Here is an 18,796-nt window from a genome sequence, read left to right on the forward strand (position 1 = left end):
TGAGAGATAATGCAAGAACAGAGACTTAACTGAAAGAACAGGAGAGTTATCTCAAGTTTACCCTGGAGCATATTTTCATAAATGGAATGACAAACATCATTTGTTCTGTACTATTTAAATTATTCCTTTTTAAAAAATACTTAAATCATAGAGTAAGTTAAATACATGTGTCATATGATTTCACTGTAGTCAGTATGCTTCTTGTGATTTTGTTCAAATTACCTAAATCATCTTTTCCCCATTGGGCAGACCTACTTTTCAGCCAAGCACCTTCTTATATTGTCACAATTCCTAACTAGATTTTGCTGAAATTAAAAAAAAAACTTTTCTTTTTTTTTTTGTTTAGTAGGGACAACTATCTAACTGAACTAATATAGACTGCATTTTTTTTGCCTGATGTGAATTGTACTGAGACATAGCATTGTGATTTATTCGCTGATCATTAACTGTCAAATGGAGCACAATTTAATTAAATTCAAATGTTTATTTAATGCCTATTATTTTTGATGACTAGAATAACCCTTTACTAAAGGGTGTGACCCAAAGATAGTTTGAAAGTGACAGCCAGATAGAATAGTACTATAATAATATGTCTGCTGAACATCTGTCTGTTGGTTGGTTTTTTTTTTTTTTTTTTTTTTTTGGCGGTACGCGGGCCCCTCACTGCTGTGGCCTCTCCCATTGCGGAGCACAGGCTCCGGACGCGCAGGCTCAGCGGCCATGGCTCACGGGCCCAGCCGCTCCGTGGCACGTGGGATCTTCCCGGACCACTGCACCACCAGGGAAGCCCTGTCTGTTGGTTTGATTAAAATAATAAAGCATTTGAGAGTCCGCCTGCCGATGCAGGGGACACGGGTTCGTGCCCCGGTCCGGGAGGATCCCACATGCCACGGAGCGGCTGGGCCCGTGAGCCATGGCCGCTGAGCCTGCGCGTCCGGAGCCTGTGCTCCGCAATGGGAGAGGCCACAGCAGTGAGGGGCCCGCGTACCACACACACACACACAAAATAATAATAAAGCATTGGAAAATACTGATATTCTTAGAAACAACCTAAAAATAAATCCAGAAAATATAAACAAGTATGATATGAGCACAGATACCTTAAATGCTGAGAGCCAGGAGCAATATGGATAGTTAAAAATCTGGCTAATTGAAAAGAGTATTGGGATTCTTTCCTTCAGCCAAGAGAGAGTGAGAATAAGATTTTTTTTTTAAGGGATCCAGCTGATAAACTGTTAGTTTGCCAACAATATGATTCCCATATAGTTAAGATTATGTCTCTAATAAAGGAACTGCAGTGATCCAGTTGAGATCCTGTAAAATCAGGAATTCAGATAGGGCCAAGGATAATGAATCTTACCATAGTTGGTTTCTCTGGTAGACTCACAGGATCATTTTTAAATGTGGAAGAGACTGTTTAAAGGTCATATGTCTCAGTATTTTCACTAAGGAAGCAGGCCCAGTAAAGCTAAGTGACTTGCCATGCTCCTACAATAGAACCGAGACTAGAACCCAAGTTTCCTATTTCTCAGTTCAATGTTTTTCCCTTTCTCCACAGCCCTGCTTATTTTCATTTGTACTGAAAAAATAATATACCTTTATCTTTCAAAGTGCCTCCAAATCAATTGTGTTTTGTTTTTGTTTTTTTTTTTATTGGCTGTGTTGGGTCTTTGTTGCTGCACGTGGGCTTTCTATAGTTGAGGCAAGCGGGAGCTACTCTTCGTTGTGGTGCGTGGCCTCCTCATTGTGATGACTTCTCTTGTTGCGGAGCATGGGCTCTAGGCACGCAGGCTTCAGTAGTTGTGGCATGTGGGCTCAGTAGTTGTGGCTCGCGGGCTCTGGAACACAAGCTCAGTAGTTGTGGCTCATGGGCTCCATGGCATGTGGGATCTTCCCAGACCAGGGCTCGAACCCATGTCCCCTGCACTGGCAGGCGGATCCTTAACCACTGCGCCACCAGGGAAGCCCTTGTGTTTTGTTCTTAAACACAGGCATAGAAACACAAAGTGTACATATGACTTGCTCAAGATCATATAGCTATTTAGAGGCAAATAAAGGACCAAAGCTAAAGCTTTCTGACTCCTAGCACTGTTCTCCTATTACACTGCCTTCTTTTCAGTAAAAGTATATTCTTCATACAAGTTTATGTAAATAAGGAAGGTAAAAATAATCCATTTCCTTTGCTTAAGGTTCCCTGAAAAATCATTGTGTATTGTACATTTGTCATTAGATAATTTGAGGCTTTCTTCCTTTATAGGTAAGGCAAAATGTCAGAATATTTAAATTTTTTCTAAATAGGTGATTGGTTTTAGATGTAGGGTTTTATTGGGCATTTTTTCAGGTAAAATCAAATGAAGCTCTAATAATTCCTTTGGCATTTTTTCAGAGTTGCTTCAGATTGCTGGAATTAGTCCACATGGTAATGCTTTAGGAGCATCAATGCAGCAACAAGTAAACCAACAAATACCTCAGGAAAAACGAGGAGGTGAAGTATTGGATTCTTCCCATGATGACATAAAACTTGAAAAGAGTAATATTTTGCTGCTTGGACCAACTGGGTCAGGTAAATAACTTACTGAAAAATCACTACTCATTTTAAAAAAAATAGAATATAAATGATTCTGTAACCTGTGTCTTATGACTGGGGGATTCTCACTCTTAAGAGGAACATCTAAGGCCAATCTTATGGTAGTTATAAAGGGCTTAGAACTGAATTTGAGGTGTTGGTATTGCCCTTTAGGCCAGTCCCTAATATCTTAACAGGAATAATGAAAATAGCGTACCATTATATCTGAGTAATAGTAGAGAAAAGATGTAACACTAATTTTTCTTATTATACATTCTTCACATTTAATTTGTTTTGCATTTTTGTAGAGAAATTGTATGACAACATATTTTTAGTAAATTTTTAGTTACTGTTTCTATTTGTAGGTAAAACTCTTCTGGCACAAACCCTAGCTAAATGCCTTGATGTCCCTTTTGCTATCTGTGACTGTACGACTTTGACTCAGGCTGGATATGTAGGTGAAGATATTGAATCTGTGATTGCCAAACTGCTCCAAGATGCCAATTATAATGTAGAAAAAGCACAACAAGGTATGTTTCAGTGTAGTTTGTCCCCAGATATAGTCTGTTGGGGAAGCAGTCTAATAGCAAGAGAATATAATTTTTATTTTGAGTCAAGGAGTAAAATTCTATAATTATATAAAAGTAGCTATGTTAAACATTTTCTAGCATACCAAGGGCCACAAAGTTTGCTTTGCCTTAATGTTATAATATGGCTACTAGGGTGAAAACAGGCTAAATTACTATTCCATTAGATCCTTAATACTATCATTGTTTTTCCTGTTCTGACTTTCCTCTATACTCGTAATGCTGGGGTGGGGTAAGGGAGGGGATGAGGACAAGTGCAGGAGAGTGCAAGATGTATATAGAAACAAATTAGGCTATTGACTTAGGGGATGTCATAGATGCTGCATTTCTCTTTTCCCTATCTATCATCTGTCCTTGTTTACACGAAGAGCTTGACAGCTTCCTGTCCAAATTCCTTTAAGACAAGAATATGGATGGGAAAAAAATAAGCTAAAATTTTGCTAATACCAGCCCTGTATCCACCTTCTGCTTTCACACTATACCTCTATCTTAGCTTCTTAGAATAAAGAACCTGAAAACATTAGTGGGGTAGATAACTATTGTCATAGAGAATTGGTTATCATACCCAAGTGATATTCTATAGAATAAATTATAAAACGTTTGCACAAAATGATGAGTGGGAAAGCTAGCAGTGTATTTTTATAGTATTAAGCCATTGTATATGTTAAGTGTTAAAGATTAAATAACCTTGCTCTCTAGCTACCTAGTCATTTAAAGCTGAGTTATTTTGTGTATATCTTTTTCATATTATAAATAGAATCCTCCTTAAATTATAGGAATTGTCTTTCTGGATGAAGTAGATAAGATTGGCAGTGTGCCAGGCATTCATCAGTTACGGGATGTAGGTGGAGAAGGCGTTCAGCAAGTAAGCAGTTGAATATTTTGTTCAAGTCCACTAAAAGGAAGGGAATACATCAACCTCCCAAATATTGTACGTTTGGTTTCACATTCAATTAGATTCTGTTTTGTTTATTTCTCCCACTCCAAACTCCATATACCATTTAGTTCAGGTCCTAAGAGAAAGCTGTTGGCGATTTTAAATACCAAATTACCTCTGTTAGGAAATTAAAAATACTTTAAAGAAATAAATGAAATTTAATTTTTGTTGGTTTTATTACATAAAGGCCCAGTTAAACATTTCTAGAGGACTCTTGAAGAAAGTTCTGGTTGTAACTAGACATAAATGAACTATGTACATGTATCTTATTCTTTTCACTTAATTAGAAGATAAAATAGAGTTTTATGCCTTATAGAGTCATACTTAAAGTCATAATAATCTATTGGGCAACTTGACCTTTTACTGGTAACTAATTATGACATAAATTACAGGGTAAGGAAAATTGCTTTTGTTTTTTTGACCAAGACATAGACAGGTACAGTCACACTTATAAAATGTGCTGGATGATGTTTTTTATAAAGGCATCTCAATACATAGGTATTCTCAAAGTTTAACACTAGGAGTAGAATAGAATTTTAATTTGCATGAAAGACAAATCTTCAAAGATTTTCAAATTTTGAATGTTCCCACCATGGTTGAATAACATCTTAGAGAGCCATAATTCTATCTTTATGTCAGAACTATGTCTTTACCATCAAAAACAACCTCTTGAGTTGACTGTTTCCTGAATGCATCAGGAGTCCTATACCTATTCCAAATAAATTTATGAATAATTAATGTGATAGTATATTAGATTTTCATGTTAGTTATAGAAATGTGGGAGTTTTCTTCAGTTATGCTCATTGACCATAACCACATATTATTTTCCCCATTGAATCCCATTACCTAAAGTATAATAAATAATACGCTTATATGATGATGCCATAAATCATTTATTCTTTATTTAGGGCTTATTAAAACTACTAGAAGGCACAATAGTCAATGTTCCAGAAAAGAATTCCCGTAAGCTACGTGGAGAAACGGTACAAGTTGATACAACAAACATCCTGTTTGTTGCATCTGGTGCTTTCAATGGTTTGGACAGAATCATCAGCAGGAGAAAAAATGAAAAGGTAAGTTTTTCTGAGTGATTACTAGGAGAGAAAGCATTTGAAGTTAGAGGATGGACCCTCAGTTTCTAATCTCATATCTGCTGGCTGCCAGTTGTGGATTTTTACGAGTTAGGTTTTCTTAGAGTATACCAGAAATATATGCCTAGTTATTTTTAAAATGTCATAGTAGTAGTTTGGAAGATTTCTAAATATCATCTATATATGGGCATTTTTAAAGTATAACTTGATGATTTCAATTTTATATTTCATCTAAGGAGTTTTTTATTATTTGAGGTAGCTGCTGTATCAATAAAAATTCTACTCATTTCTCTTGCCCAATTCACTGGAGCCCAATAAAGAGCTTGTCCCCATTGCTCCTGCCCAGAGTCTTCATAGATCACTGCTGACATGCACAAATGGAGGAAAGCAGTTTGGAGGTTGGGGGAAGGGTTGTGATCCCACCTAGTTTTATAGATGTTTCTTAAACATTCTTATAAGCCTTGATTTTAACTGGTACTTATTTTTTCATATCCTCAAAGTTCATGCCCAGTACCTGTTTATTGATTGATTACGATAAAATGTAATGTCAGCATAGTGGCAAGAAGCCCGAAAACATGCCTGTTTTCCATGCTTTTGTGTTTTACATAGTAGCCACAAATGATACCTTTTATATAATATATTCTACGTAAATGAATATATCATAGATCACCTCTTTGCTGTATTGTTTGCTTTAAGTCTCCTTGGCCTTGCATGTTTAGTAGTTTACTTTAGCTTTTAGTTTAGTAGTAGTAGCTACTAATGTAGTAGTTTAGTAGTAGTAAAAAAAAAAAAATAACGCTGCTAATAAATGGTTGCCTGTGTTAATTCTTTTGCATAGCCTAGATGAGAAACCTCTTGTACAGATACTAACTGAGCCAGGTAGTGCTGTTATTCCTCAATAAGGTTAGATTTTTATTTTTCATATTAGTTAATTTATGTTTTTCTTGCTTTTGAAATTCTGTATAAATTAGCCTAACAAATTAGAAAGACGAAATTATTTCTTTGTGTGTGCGCCCAAACATGCATGCGTTTGAGAGAGACAGATGGGGGAGGGTGGGGAAGAGAGAGAGAGAACTTTATATTCAAAATTCTGTAACCAAAGCCAAGGACCATGTTCTTATATTTATTTATAATTCATACTTCCAAAAAGAATTTGAAGCTAGAAACATTTAGAAAAGAACAATTAAAAGTATTATTAGTAAAGAGATCAGAAACATGTAAAAGGAAGGTTTAGGTCATTTCAACTTAGTGGAAATTAAGTCACTCTGTTTAGCTTTGAACTTCTTAATGAAAAGTAGGGAGAAATCGTGAGCTAGTTTTTATTGCCTGAAAGAGGAAGGGTATGATGTCTTCATGAGAGACAAAGATTAAAAAAGAGTTTTTCACTTAGATTTTTTTTTTTAAATTTATTTTGGCTGTGCCGGGTCTTAGTTGCAGCATGCAGGATCTTCGTTGTGGCATGTTTAGTTGCGGCATGCAGGATCTTTAGTTGCAGCATGCGAACTCTTAGTTGTGGCATGCATGTGGGATCTAGTTCCCCAACCAGGGATTGAACCCGGGCCCCCTCCATTGGGAGCGTGGAGTCTTACCCACTGGACCACCAGGGAAGTCCCTGTCACATAGATTTTTAGGAAAAGAAGACAGAGACATAAGAGAGTCTGCAACAGTGATTTTATAGAGGATTAAACACATCCATTTGGCTACTGTTTTTACCAAACCTCATTGAAAGCCAGGAGTACAATATAAATAATATACCTCTACCTCTACCTCTTTCCTAACCATATGAAACTGCTTGCAGTCTTAAGTTTTATTCCTATTGCCTTTGCTCATATCCTCCCCACCTCAGTCCAGTTGGCAAATATGTGTTCATTTTTTTTTTAACACAATAAACATTTATTTCTTGCTCAAACAAATCCAGAAGTGTATTGGGTGGTAATATGTGTTCATTGTTTAAGACTCAGTCTGTCAAATGATTAGGCAATTCCTCTGTGAAGACTTTCTTGGTCACCTCCTACCCTCTGTCCCCAGTATTTCCTCTTTTCTTTCTTTCCATTGCTGTAGTTTCCTGTACAGTTGTCCTTCATTGCACCTATGATGCTTTAATATCTTCATGTGTTCTCACTGTAAATAAGTCCCTTTAGGTTAGGATAAGGGCTGTCTTCAGGTTTGTATCCTCAGTGTTTTATAATAATGCTTAATAAATGTATATCCATATATATAATAAATATGAGTATATATATTTATTACTATATATGCTTATATTGTATGTATAATAAATGTTTAATATATGTTTAAATTATTGAATGAAAGGTATTTTGCTTTCTGATACACTAACTGTCCACATACACAGCTTAGAGTATCAGGAATGGATTTTTTTTTTTAATGAATTAATTAATTTATTTATGGCTGTGTTGGGTCTTCGTCTCCGCGCGAGGGCTTTCTCTAGCTGCGGCAAGCGGAGGCCACTCTTCATCGCGGTGCGCGGGCCTCTCACTATCGCGGCCTCTCTTGTTGCGGAGCACAGGCTCCAGACGCGCAGGCTCAGTAGTTGTGGCTCACGGGCCTAGTTGCTCCGCGGCATGTGGGATCTTCCCAGACCAGGGCTCGAACCCGTGTCCCCTGCATTGGCAGGCGGACTCTCGACCACTGCGCCACCAGGGAAGCCCAGGAATGGATTTTTAACTTAGCTGTTTTCTCATATATCATGTACTTGTTCTTTTGACAAAAGTTGTATGACATATCAAAATTAAACTGCGGACAGTTGCCTGGAGTATAGTTCTTTTATATTGACTAAAGCAAGATCCATACACCTTAGATAAACAACTTTTTGCAGCAAAGTTACCATTTTTGTTTGATGTCCTTACATGTTCTTTATAAAATCGAAATTATTCTAACTCATAGGATGTTCTAACTCATAGGATATTCTAACTCATAGTATGCAACCCCAAATCACGATTTTAATAGAATGCTTAGCAATGACTTAAGACACTTGTGGATAATTTTGTTTTAAGTCTGCTTGTTCCATAGGCACTATTCCTGTTTACAGTATTACAAAACTGACTTTGGTTACAAAATAATTACTATCTCTGTTTCCACAGTTCTTGCACATTTTGGAAGCCACACTAGTCTAGAGGTCTCAGAAAAATCCTGCAACATCATTGTATGAGTTCTAAGGGACTTCCCTTCACAGTTCTTACTTACCTACTTTTACTAGAATTCATTCTTTGAGAGTTGGTTAGGTTCTCAATTCTGAAGGCAGATAGACCTGAGTTTGAATCCTGGCTTTTACCACTAGCAGCAATGGTACTTAACCTCTCTAAGCCTTTTTCTTCGTTGTAAAATATAAATGATAATACTTTCTTCTGTTGTGAAGATGGCATGAGATATGCATGTAAAATGCTGAGCACGATGCAGCTTTATTCTGTTATTTATAATACCTGTCTTTTCTTTGGCAGTATCTTGGATTTGGAACACCATCTAATCTGGGAAAAGGCAGAAGGGCTGCAGCTGCTGCAGACCTTGCCAATCGAAGTGGAGAATCAAATACTCACCAAGACATTGAAGAAAAAGATCGTTTATTACGTCATGTGGAAGCCAGAGATCTCATTGAATTTGGCATGATTCCTGAGTTTGTGGGACGGTTGCCTGTGGTAGTTCCTTTGCATAGCCTAGATGAGAAAACACTTGTACAAATACTAACTGAGCCACGTAATGCTGTTATTCCTCAGTACCAGGCCTTATTCAGCATGGATAAGGTTAGATTTTTATTTTTTATACTTACTTAATTTATGGGTTGTTTTTTTTTTTGCTACTGAAACTCTACATATGTTAGCCTAACAAATTAAAAAGCAATACTTTAAAAAAAAAAAAAAGCAATACTTATTTTGAATACCAGCCTATTCCTCACTAAATATGGATCTAGGAATCAGGGAAGGCACGTTGTGTCATATTAGACACTTAGGAGTTGGCTTTATTTTTTTCTTAATTAAAATTGACATTGTAGCTTAAAGCCCAAGGATATATATAGAGAGAAATTGTGCTAGCAGCCTACCCCTAACCCCTCAAGCCAGGCACACAGGATTGTCTTTTCAGCCTTGATATTCTAAATGCTTTCATTGTGACATACTAGGTATACTTTTTTTTAAAGTTAGCTCTCACATCTACTTCTCTGCAGCCATATATCTGGCCATATATCTCTGGAGCCATATATCTAATCAGATAGCAAATGTTTGGGTTTTCTGAACCTAGTGTCTCAAAATATCAGTCTCCTTCTCTCCATTGCCATTGTCCCTACCTCAACTCAGTCTCCTTTATCATTCCTCACCTTGACCCATGCATTTACTTCCTAATTGGTCTCCCTATCTAAAGTCTGTCTCTGACCACCACCACCAAAATATTATCATCTCCCACTTTACTTCCAGAGTGGATCTTTTTAAAATTATTGAACACAGTGTTCAACAAATATTAGATATTAAGTTCTTAATAAATACTTAATGAATAAACACAAAGCTAATTATTTTACTTCCCTCCTTAAAAATCCTTCAGTGGTCCCCTAGCCTTATTTAGATGCCCCCACTTTGGTGCTCTCTTAGCACCATGTGCAAACACTATGCTGTAAATGCTCTTTTGCTAATTTGTCACCACCCAATACACTTAAGTTTCTTGAGGGCAAAGGTAGTGTCTGATTCATCACTCAGTTTCTAATATGTAAACACACAGGGGTTCAATAAATGTTGAATAAAGCCCTAGAAAATCCACGTTAATGTAGAAAACCTCTTCAAGGACTAAGGACAAACTTGAGATTCATACTGATACCTTCCCATAGGTTAATTCATAGAAACAAGTGCTTTTTGAAGGCAAGGTTCTGAAGCACCGTGAGAGATAATTACCTCACTTAAATTTTACATTTTCTGGATATAGAAATTAATAGACAAAAGTTGTTTAATACCAAGATTTTATAAAATCTGATGTTCCAAAGTATTTTGATTTTGGGAGCGTATATTAACTTCTCAATAAGTTTTGGAATTTGTGGTAATTTAGAGAGACTTGTCTAAAGTTTTACCTTCGTTCTATAGGATGAGAGGGTTAGTAACACTCTTTAAAATGAATATTTTCCAGAAACTAAGTTATAGTCTAAAAATGCTTTAGTCTGAAAGGGGATAGTGTCAGTCAAGACACAAAGATTCTGACTCTGTGTTTCTGAGTATTAGTGAATCAGTGTACTTAGCTCTCTGGAACTTATTTCTTTACCAGTAAAGTCAGGGCATTAGTCTCTTTTTGTTCTAAAAAGACCAGTAATGGTGGTAGGTAGTAATAGTTAGTAGATCAAATACTGCATGGTTATATTAGGAAAATATCATCAAGTATTATCTGAGTTATTTCTTTTGAATATATTTGTAGTGTGAACTGAATGTTACTGAAGATGCTTTGAAAGCTATAGCCCGATTGGCACTAGAACGAAAAACAGGTGCACGAGGCCTCCGGTCCATAATGGTAAGTTGGCATAAATTTACAGAAACTAGATTATTTCTTGGTCTGAATTTTGAGAATACTAAACCTCGATGTTTTCCTCTGGAAATACATCCAGAAAATTGGTCTAATATTTTTTGTGATTTTTTTTTTTTTGGTCACAGTATATTATATCTTTCTTTTTTCTAAAAAGGAACTTCAGGGTGTTTGCAACAAAGGACATACAGTTAATATGATTAATGAAATAGAGGAAATCAGGATCATGGGAAGGAGAATTTCACAAAACTCTACATAGGCCTTTTGACTTAAGCTCCAGAGTGCCTTCTCAGAACCATTGAAATCCTCATTGTTGTTTTTTGTTTGAAATGAAGTTGTAGATACTGTGGCATTTTACCCCTAAATTCTTCAGTATGTTATGAACTATTTTTATTTTGTTACAAATCCTAGAGACCCAGCCTACTTTGAGTCACCACCCACCCTCTTCCTTAGAGTTCTCACCCCTACTCCCCCAGGTCTGGCTGTACAGTGGGTTACTATTTCCCTACATGCTCCCAAAGCAAGCACATATTCTGTTCTCTGAGGATTTCACTGCTAAATATTACTTCTCTTATCTCAGTAGGACTTTTTTTTTTTTGCGGTACGCGGGCCTCTCACTGTTGTGGCCTCTCCCGTTGTGGAGCACAGGCTCCAGATGCGCAGGCTCAGCGGCCACGGCTCATGGGCCCAGCCACTCCGCGGCATGTGGGATCTTCCCGGACCGGGGCACGAACCCGTGTCCCCTGCATCGGCAGGCGGACTCTCAACCACTGCGCCACCAGGGAAGCCCTCAGTAGGACTTTTTGATTAGAGCTACACATCCATCATAATTTGAGATTTTACTCTTTAATGAAAGCCTGGACTTCAGGTGTTGTGACAGATTTATAAGCATGTAAACTAGAAAAACAGGTGATACAGTTGACATTTTTAGAAAATTTGATGTACTCAACCAGTATTTTCCTTAATATGGAATATAATCCAGCCCCTACTCATAGGCAAAACTAGTTTTCTTTAGTAAATAACTTTAGATCTACTGCAGCACTTGAGACAAATGCCTGTTTGAAGTCATAGCTTTGTAGAGATGATTTAGGATTAAATCATTTCCAAATTAAGGATTACTAGTTGACCTCCTTTGGTCATAGAGTATGTCAAGAATGCTTCTGAGTAACACCTGAATCACATACAAAATGAAGGTACAGTCTTTTTGTATGTGCACGGTGACCTAAGTAGGCAGAACTATACAGACAAAAAGCTTTCCCTTATAGAATGACTTCTCTGTGAATTTAGTTAGAAGCTGTTTTAATATGAAGAATATGAAAGCTTTTACATTGACTTTTCAACATTCAGTTACTGGTGCATAACAGGGACTCCATAATATTTGTTGAGTTGATGAATTCGATTGATAACCTGTAGAATACAAGCATTTTATATGTAACCTCAGTTTTCCATGTAATTCATTACTTTTTTTATCTTTTTAGGAAAAGCTGTTACTAGAACCAATGTTCGAAGTCCCTAATTCTGATATTGTATGTGTGGAGGTTGACAAAGAAGTAGTAGAAGGAAAGAAGGAACCAGGATACATCCGGTAAAGTGTATTGTCAAACTAAAACAGATCTAAAGCTTGAGATAGGCTCTTTATTGCTATGGTTTATTGGTCTGTCATAAAATTATATAAAAATCCTTATAAATCATAAACTAATCAGTTATCTCAAGTTTTCTGTAGAAAAATTTTCTGATTTTGGTCTATAAAATATTTTGAGTCTTGAAAATTGATCTTCAAAATTAGTCTCCACTTGGGACTTCCCTGGTGGCACAGTGGATGACTCCACGCTCCCAATGCAGGGGGCCCGGGTTAGATCCCTGGTCAGGGAACTAGATCCCACGTGCATGCTGCAACTAAGAGTTCGCATGCCACAACCAAGGAGCCCACCTACCGCAACTAAGACCAAATAAATAACCAAATAACCAACCAAATAAATAAATATTAAAAAAAAAATTAGTCTCCACTTTTTTCTCCTAAAGGAAGAAGTATCAAAAAAAATATAAAAGTAATCCAAATGAAAAGACTTAAATGAACTTTGCTGCTAATTCTGTAATTTATGAATTACTTGTTTCATGTCTTTCATAAGACCAAAACTTTAAAAAATATTTATTTACTTGGCTGTGTCGGGTCTTAGTTGTGGCATGAGGGATCTTTGTTGCGGCATGTGGGATCTTTCATTGTGGTGCGAGGGCTCTTCATTGTGGCGCACAGGCCTCTCTCTAGTTGTGGTCCCGTGGGCTCTGGCTCTCTAGTTGTGGCATGCAGCCTCAGTAGTTGCAGTGTGTGGGCTCAGTAGTTGCGGAGCACAGGTTTAGTTGCCCCGCGGCATGTGGAATCTTAGTTCCCAGACCAGGGATTGAATCCGTGTCCCTGCATTGGAAAGTGGATTCTTAAGCACTGGACCACCAGGGAAGATCCACATAAGACCAAAACTTTGACGACATAATTTTTCTCTTAGTTGTATCTTATCAGTTGACAAATTTGACATATCTTTCACTGCTTTATTTAACTATTCTAGGGGTCAATAAACTGTCTTGTACAGGGCTAGATTAGTACTTCAGGGCCATACAATCTGTATTGCAGCTACTCTGCCCTCATAGCACTAGAGCTACAGTCCATAAATGAATGAGCATGTCTGTGTTCAGATAAATATTTACAAAACAAATGATGGGCTTTATCTGGCCTGCAGGCTGTAGTTTACTGACCCCGATCTATTCAATAAATATTTATTAAACAGTGTTTAACATTAATGTTACCTACATAAAAATTAGATTTCTGTCACAACATATGTTATGTTTTATGCTTATCTTCTAAGGTAACTTATGAGGCAGTTGATTGGTTTTGAACAACCTTTACTTATTCAAAGAGATATAATTCTCATTTTTATTGTTTAATATTAATATATAAAGGAATTGTGGTGGTCTGATCATAATTTTGACTAGTCATATTGGTTTGATCAGAAGCTTTCCACTTCTTTACCATTGACATGCTAAATGTCAAGCATTTTCATTAATAGATTCTACTTTTTTGCTGGAGGAAGGGCCTTCACGGTTGAAGCCTTGTTGTTGATTTATTTCAGTAAAAAATTTGTTTGGGAAAACTACTTGTAGTTTTTGATTGTGTGCTCTAAATGTTTCCCATATTTTACCATTAAGCAATCTTAGTATTAGAAGTGCTCTTAACATTTTCCTTCTTTGTGTGTCATTTCTAGCTAAGTGGATTAATTTTTTATTATTCATTTTTTTGAGAAGTTGTGTTTACCCCTAATTCTTATTTAAAAAAACAAAAAACACTGATGGCTTTTCATTATAGGGCTCCAACGAAAGAATCCTCTGAAGAGGAGTATGACTCTGGAGTTGAAGAAGAAGGATGGCCTCGTCAAGCAGATGCTGCAAACAGCTAAACTGTCAGACTTCTGTCCTGTATATAAAGTTTTCCTTCTTTTGTTTAGGATCGTAACTGTCTCTACAGTCTGACATTAAAAGCATTGGATCTATCTTGGATATCATACATGGTCAGAAGCTTTTAGGATAAAAATCAGATCATGTATATAATGTAACATCACATTGATTTATACAGACTGACATAACATGGACTTAATGACACAGTGTTCAGAGACAAAATGTACATTATTTTGGTTTGGTTTTTAAAAAATACGCTTTAAAAAAATTCTTAGGAGTTCTTTTAAGCAATGCAGGTGTTGCAATAACTGTGGATTTTACAATAATGTAACTATAAATGGGAAAATAAACTCTTTAAAATTGAAGATTGGGATGCCATTCTTTAGTTTAGCCTTTTCTACCCATGTTTGTTTCCTGAAAATATTAGAATTTTTTTCATCTTAAAAGTTGGAACAGGTAGTTTCCAAGTAGTTAAAGATTTCATGGAAAAAGTACCCTGAAGAACCTTATTTTGATGATTTGTTTAGCTGTATTCTTAGTCTTATCCACTAATGCATGACACGAAACTTCCCCATTGGACTATAAAAAAAGGCCATTCTCTTGCTGACTTGTCTGATTTATTTGCCATCTTTGGTCCATTTTAGTACCATGAGTGAGCAGATGGAATTGAAGTCTGCCTTAAATCTTCAGGAAGAGACTACATCTAATTCTAAAAGTAGTATTACAGCCATGTGCTGAGCTAAATAAAATATCCTAATACATTTACCTAAAGTACTTAGTTTTTTGTTGTTTTCTGGTGCTGGATATTTGTCTAATTCTTTGGCTTCATAGAATATTAAAGAAAATCTATGCTATCAGCAGAAGGGAATGTGTTCATACTAAAATATAAGTTATTAACTTTCATTATATAAGAAAACTAAACAGTGGGGGAAATTTGGGGGACTTAACAGTGAAAATTATTTCATTTGATTCCATAAATATTAAAATATTTGAGTACCTTTTAAACTTTTTTCTTTCCCACTATATTGATAGAAGTTCCTATACTGTTCCTTCAGTTCAGCCTTGTTTGAAATTGTTTAAATCAGAGTACCTTTAAACATTTGTTTTCAGTTTTTAGTTTATAAACTCTTGAGTTTTCCTCTTACTGCCCCCGCCCCCATTTTCTTAGGAAAAGAACCCTAAGCTATTAGCAAATTCTACATCTTGTTGATGAAATTGGGTTTTCTGTGATGTAATAAGAGATGTTAGATATCTATTTATGGCTGGGGTAGGACCAGAAATGCACTTTTGCAAAGTGTTTAAGCCTGGTTGCTAGAGTATAGAACAGAAACTGGTATCTTTCTTGGTCTCCCTAGTAATGGTTGAAGTTCTTCTCAGGAAGTCTTTCATATTATAACTGTTCTTTATCTTTTTCTTACAGCCTCATCATTTTCCTTTTTGTAGAGTGAAAATTGGAGTAGCTACTAAATACATTAAAGGCAGTCCTCCAGAAATGCACTGGGAGACATTTTAGTCACAACAACTTACATTTGGTTTTGAAAGTTAAAGCATAATTGATGTTTTTAAATTAAACACAACTGAGTATAACTACGATTTGTATCTTGAAACTTGTTTTGGCATTTGAATAAAACAAAAGCATTAAATGAAAGCCATTGTTGTGGTGTGTCCATAATGCAGTGCCATTTTTAAAAGGACACAGATATCATGAGTGGCTTTATTCTAGAGACTGTTAATCCTGACACATTCATATTCTTCTAATAAATTCTCCTAGTTGTAGATTCCACAGACAAAAAGTCTGTTTATGTTAAACATTGATTGAAAATCCTTACTTAAATATCCTGCATGGGCCCCACACTAGGAATACAGACCAAGCTTTCCAAGAAGTTTACTAGTCTAGTAGGGGAAGCAAATACAAACATCAGTGCATTATAATAATGGAAGTGAGGTAGGTACTAGGTGTGGCACAAAAGGTGATAGCCCAGATGGATCTGGAAGAACAAGTAGGAATTTTCCAGAAAGGAATAATGAAAAGTAAATCAAAATCTCAGAAATGTGAAACAACTAGGGAGATTTAGGAGTTGAGAAATAGGTAACCAGTACAACTTCATGTTACTACTCTGAGAAGACCATTTAATATATTTTCTCCCCTCTCCATCTTACTGAAGACTTTGCCTTTCATTGAGAAACCATCAAAAGATGGAACTCATCTTCCCACCATCAAAGTTATAAATGTATCTGCTTCAGCACCCAACCTTTCTCTCCAGTTACAGCTGAAGGATTCCTTTTATCAAAACTCAGTCACTCCATGTTATTATGAGGGGATCCCATCATCCCCTCTCATTTCTTAAGGCCTCCGGTTCTTTTGTTAGTACCTCTACTACATTATTGGTCTCCTTCCTTCTGAAACATTCCCGGAAGCATCTAAACAATGCCTAGTATTTCCTGTTCTGTAGCAAACCCCCAAGCTTATTTTTCACTTGTCTTTCCAACTACACCGTTCAGTCCACTAGCATGAAGATCATGCCTGTTTCGTTAACTATAACCAGCACTTAACATGGTGCTTCATATATTTGGTGCTCCGTACATTTTTTAAAAATTATAGAATATCTTGTATGCCAGATTAAGTTGTAATTTTATGCAGAAAGTAGTGGAGAGCTATTAAAAGGGTTTTAAGCATGAGAATTGGACATCACTAGATATGTGTTTTAGATTGTTGGGAAGGGAAGGTGCTGAGATAAATGGAGGGAAACATGACTAGAGGCCTACTTGTGGACATTTCTCCAGCACTTGCCCTTTATCTCCTACCATCTTTTGGATCAGTTTTTTTTTTAACTGGAATATAGTTGATTTACAATGTTGTGCTAGTTTCAGGTGTACAGCAAAGTGAATCAGTTATAAATATATCCACTCTTTTTTTAGATTCTTTTCCCATATAGGCCATTATAGAGTATTGAGTAGAGTTCCCTGTGCTATACGGTAGGTCCTTATTAGTTTTCTGTTTTACATATAGTAGTGTGTATATATCAATCAGATAAATTCTTATCAACGTACAAAACATAACTCTTGAACCCACATCCCCTCCACAGTAAACTACAAGTTGATCTTGCTGTTTCCAGTTCCCTTCCAGCCTTTGATTCTGAGTGAGATGAGAAGTTGCCAGAAGGTTTTGCATGGAGAAATGACATAATCAGATGTAAGTTTTAAAAGACCACTCTGGTTGCGGTATAAGAGAACACACTACAGAGGACCAAGGACTAAATCAGGGGCACTTGGGGCTATTATAATAAGCCTACTAGAAAAGATGATGGATTGGACTAAGATGATAGCCATGTAAGTGGAAGAGTGGATGGGTAGGTATTTTTGCAAATCTGATGAAAAGTGGTATCCCATGTTCCTCAATGGGAAAACAATATTATAAAGATGTCTGTTATCCCTATGTTAATTTATAAATTTAATATTCCAATAAAATGCCAATAAGTTTTAAAATGAAACTAGGCAAATGGATTCTAAAGTTCACACAAAAAAATAAGAATGGTAAACAAGCAAAATGATAATGCACACTCATAATGCTTACTCTGTGTCACTCTGTTCATTTAATGCAACAACTCTATGAGGTACATACTCTTATCAACCCTTCTAGATGAAGAAACTTAAGCCCAGAGTGTTTAAGTAGCTTTCCCAAGGTCACACAACTAGTAAGTAACAGCCAGGATTTAACCCCAGGTAGACTGGTTCCAGAGCCTCTCCACCTAACCAGCAACTGAAGAATGAGGAAGGACTGCATCTTCTATTTTTAAAATATTATAAACTGGGCTTCCCTGGTGGCGCAGTGGTTGAGAGTCTGCCTGCCGATGCAGGGGACACGGGTTCGTGCCCCGGTCCGGGAAGATCCCACATGCCGTGGAGTGGCTGGGCCTGTGAGTCATGGCCGCTGAGCCTGCGCGTCCGGAGCCTGTGCTCCACAACGGGAGAGGCCACAACAGTGAGAGGCCCGCGTACCGCAAAAGCAAAAACAAAAACAAACAAACAAAAATATATATATATATATTATAAACCTTTACATATTTAAGTGTGTACCAGTGCATGAACAGACCAACGGAAAAGAATGTAAAGTACAGAAATAGATCCCAAATATATATGGGAATTTAGTATTGGAAAAGGTGATATTTCAAATTAGGAAAAGAATATTTAATAAATGGTATTGACAACAGTATACATCTAGAAAATAAAAAGGTATATCCATACCTTACCTAATAAATTTTAAGATGAAAACTGAAGCCTTTAAATATTATGTACAGTATTACCTAATTACTGAATACATAAAATACAAATAAATATGTAGAATATTACAAAGTTTCTGAGAAATATTAGTGGTCCCTTGGGAAGTGAGGTCAGGCTCATGTTGGTTCTTCTCATGGTACAGAGCCGGACTCTTACCCAAGGGATCATCCATCACTTTACAGCTTTGAAAAGTAAAGCTCTCATCATGTGATACTGGAGCAATTGGACATCCAAAGGGGTGGGGTGGGAGTGGGGGCTGAAACTAAGTCTCAATACCTTATACAGAAATCAACTCAAAATGGATCACAGACTTAAATGTAAACCTAGAAAACTTTCAGAAAAAGCACAGGAGAAAACTTTTCAGGATCTAGGGCTAAGAGTTCTT

At 36.6% G+C, this 18,796-nt stretch overlaps 1 protein-coding gene across 1 annotated transcript in view; it reads left to right on the forward strand.

Annotated features, from left to right (window-relative positions):
* Positions 1–16,122, forward strand: part of CLPX (caseinolytic mitochondrial matrix peptidase chaperone subunit X) — a 37,742-nt gene extending 21,620 nt beyond the window's left edge. The window contains exons 7-14 of the mRNA XM_079915169.1: positions 2,387–2,563; positions 2,932–3,096; positions 3,930–4,018; positions 4,999–5,163; positions 8,637–8,936; positions 10,582–10,674; positions 12,165–12,271; positions 14,042–16,122. Of these exons, the coding sequence (XP_079771295.1) occupies positions 2,387–2,563; positions 2,932–3,096; positions 3,930–4,018; positions 4,999–5,163; positions 8,637–8,936; positions 10,582–10,674; positions 12,165–12,271; positions 14,042–14,132 (1,187 nt within the window). The 3' untranslated portion in view covers positions 14,133–16,122. The remainder of the gene's footprint in view (positions 1–2,386; positions 2,564–2,931; positions 3,097–3,929; positions 4,019–4,998; positions 5,164–8,636; positions 8,937–10,581; positions 10,675–12,164; positions 12,272–14,041) is intronic.
* Positions 16,123–18,796: the final 2,674 nt, after the last annotated feature.

The sequence above is a fragment of the Stenella coeruleoalba genome (genome assembly GCF_951394435.1).
Source record: "Stenella coeruleoalba genome assembly, chromosome: 2".
Taxonomy (NCBI): Eukaryota; Metazoa; Chordata; class Mammalia; order Artiodactyla; family Delphinidae; genus Stenella; species Stenella coeruleoalba.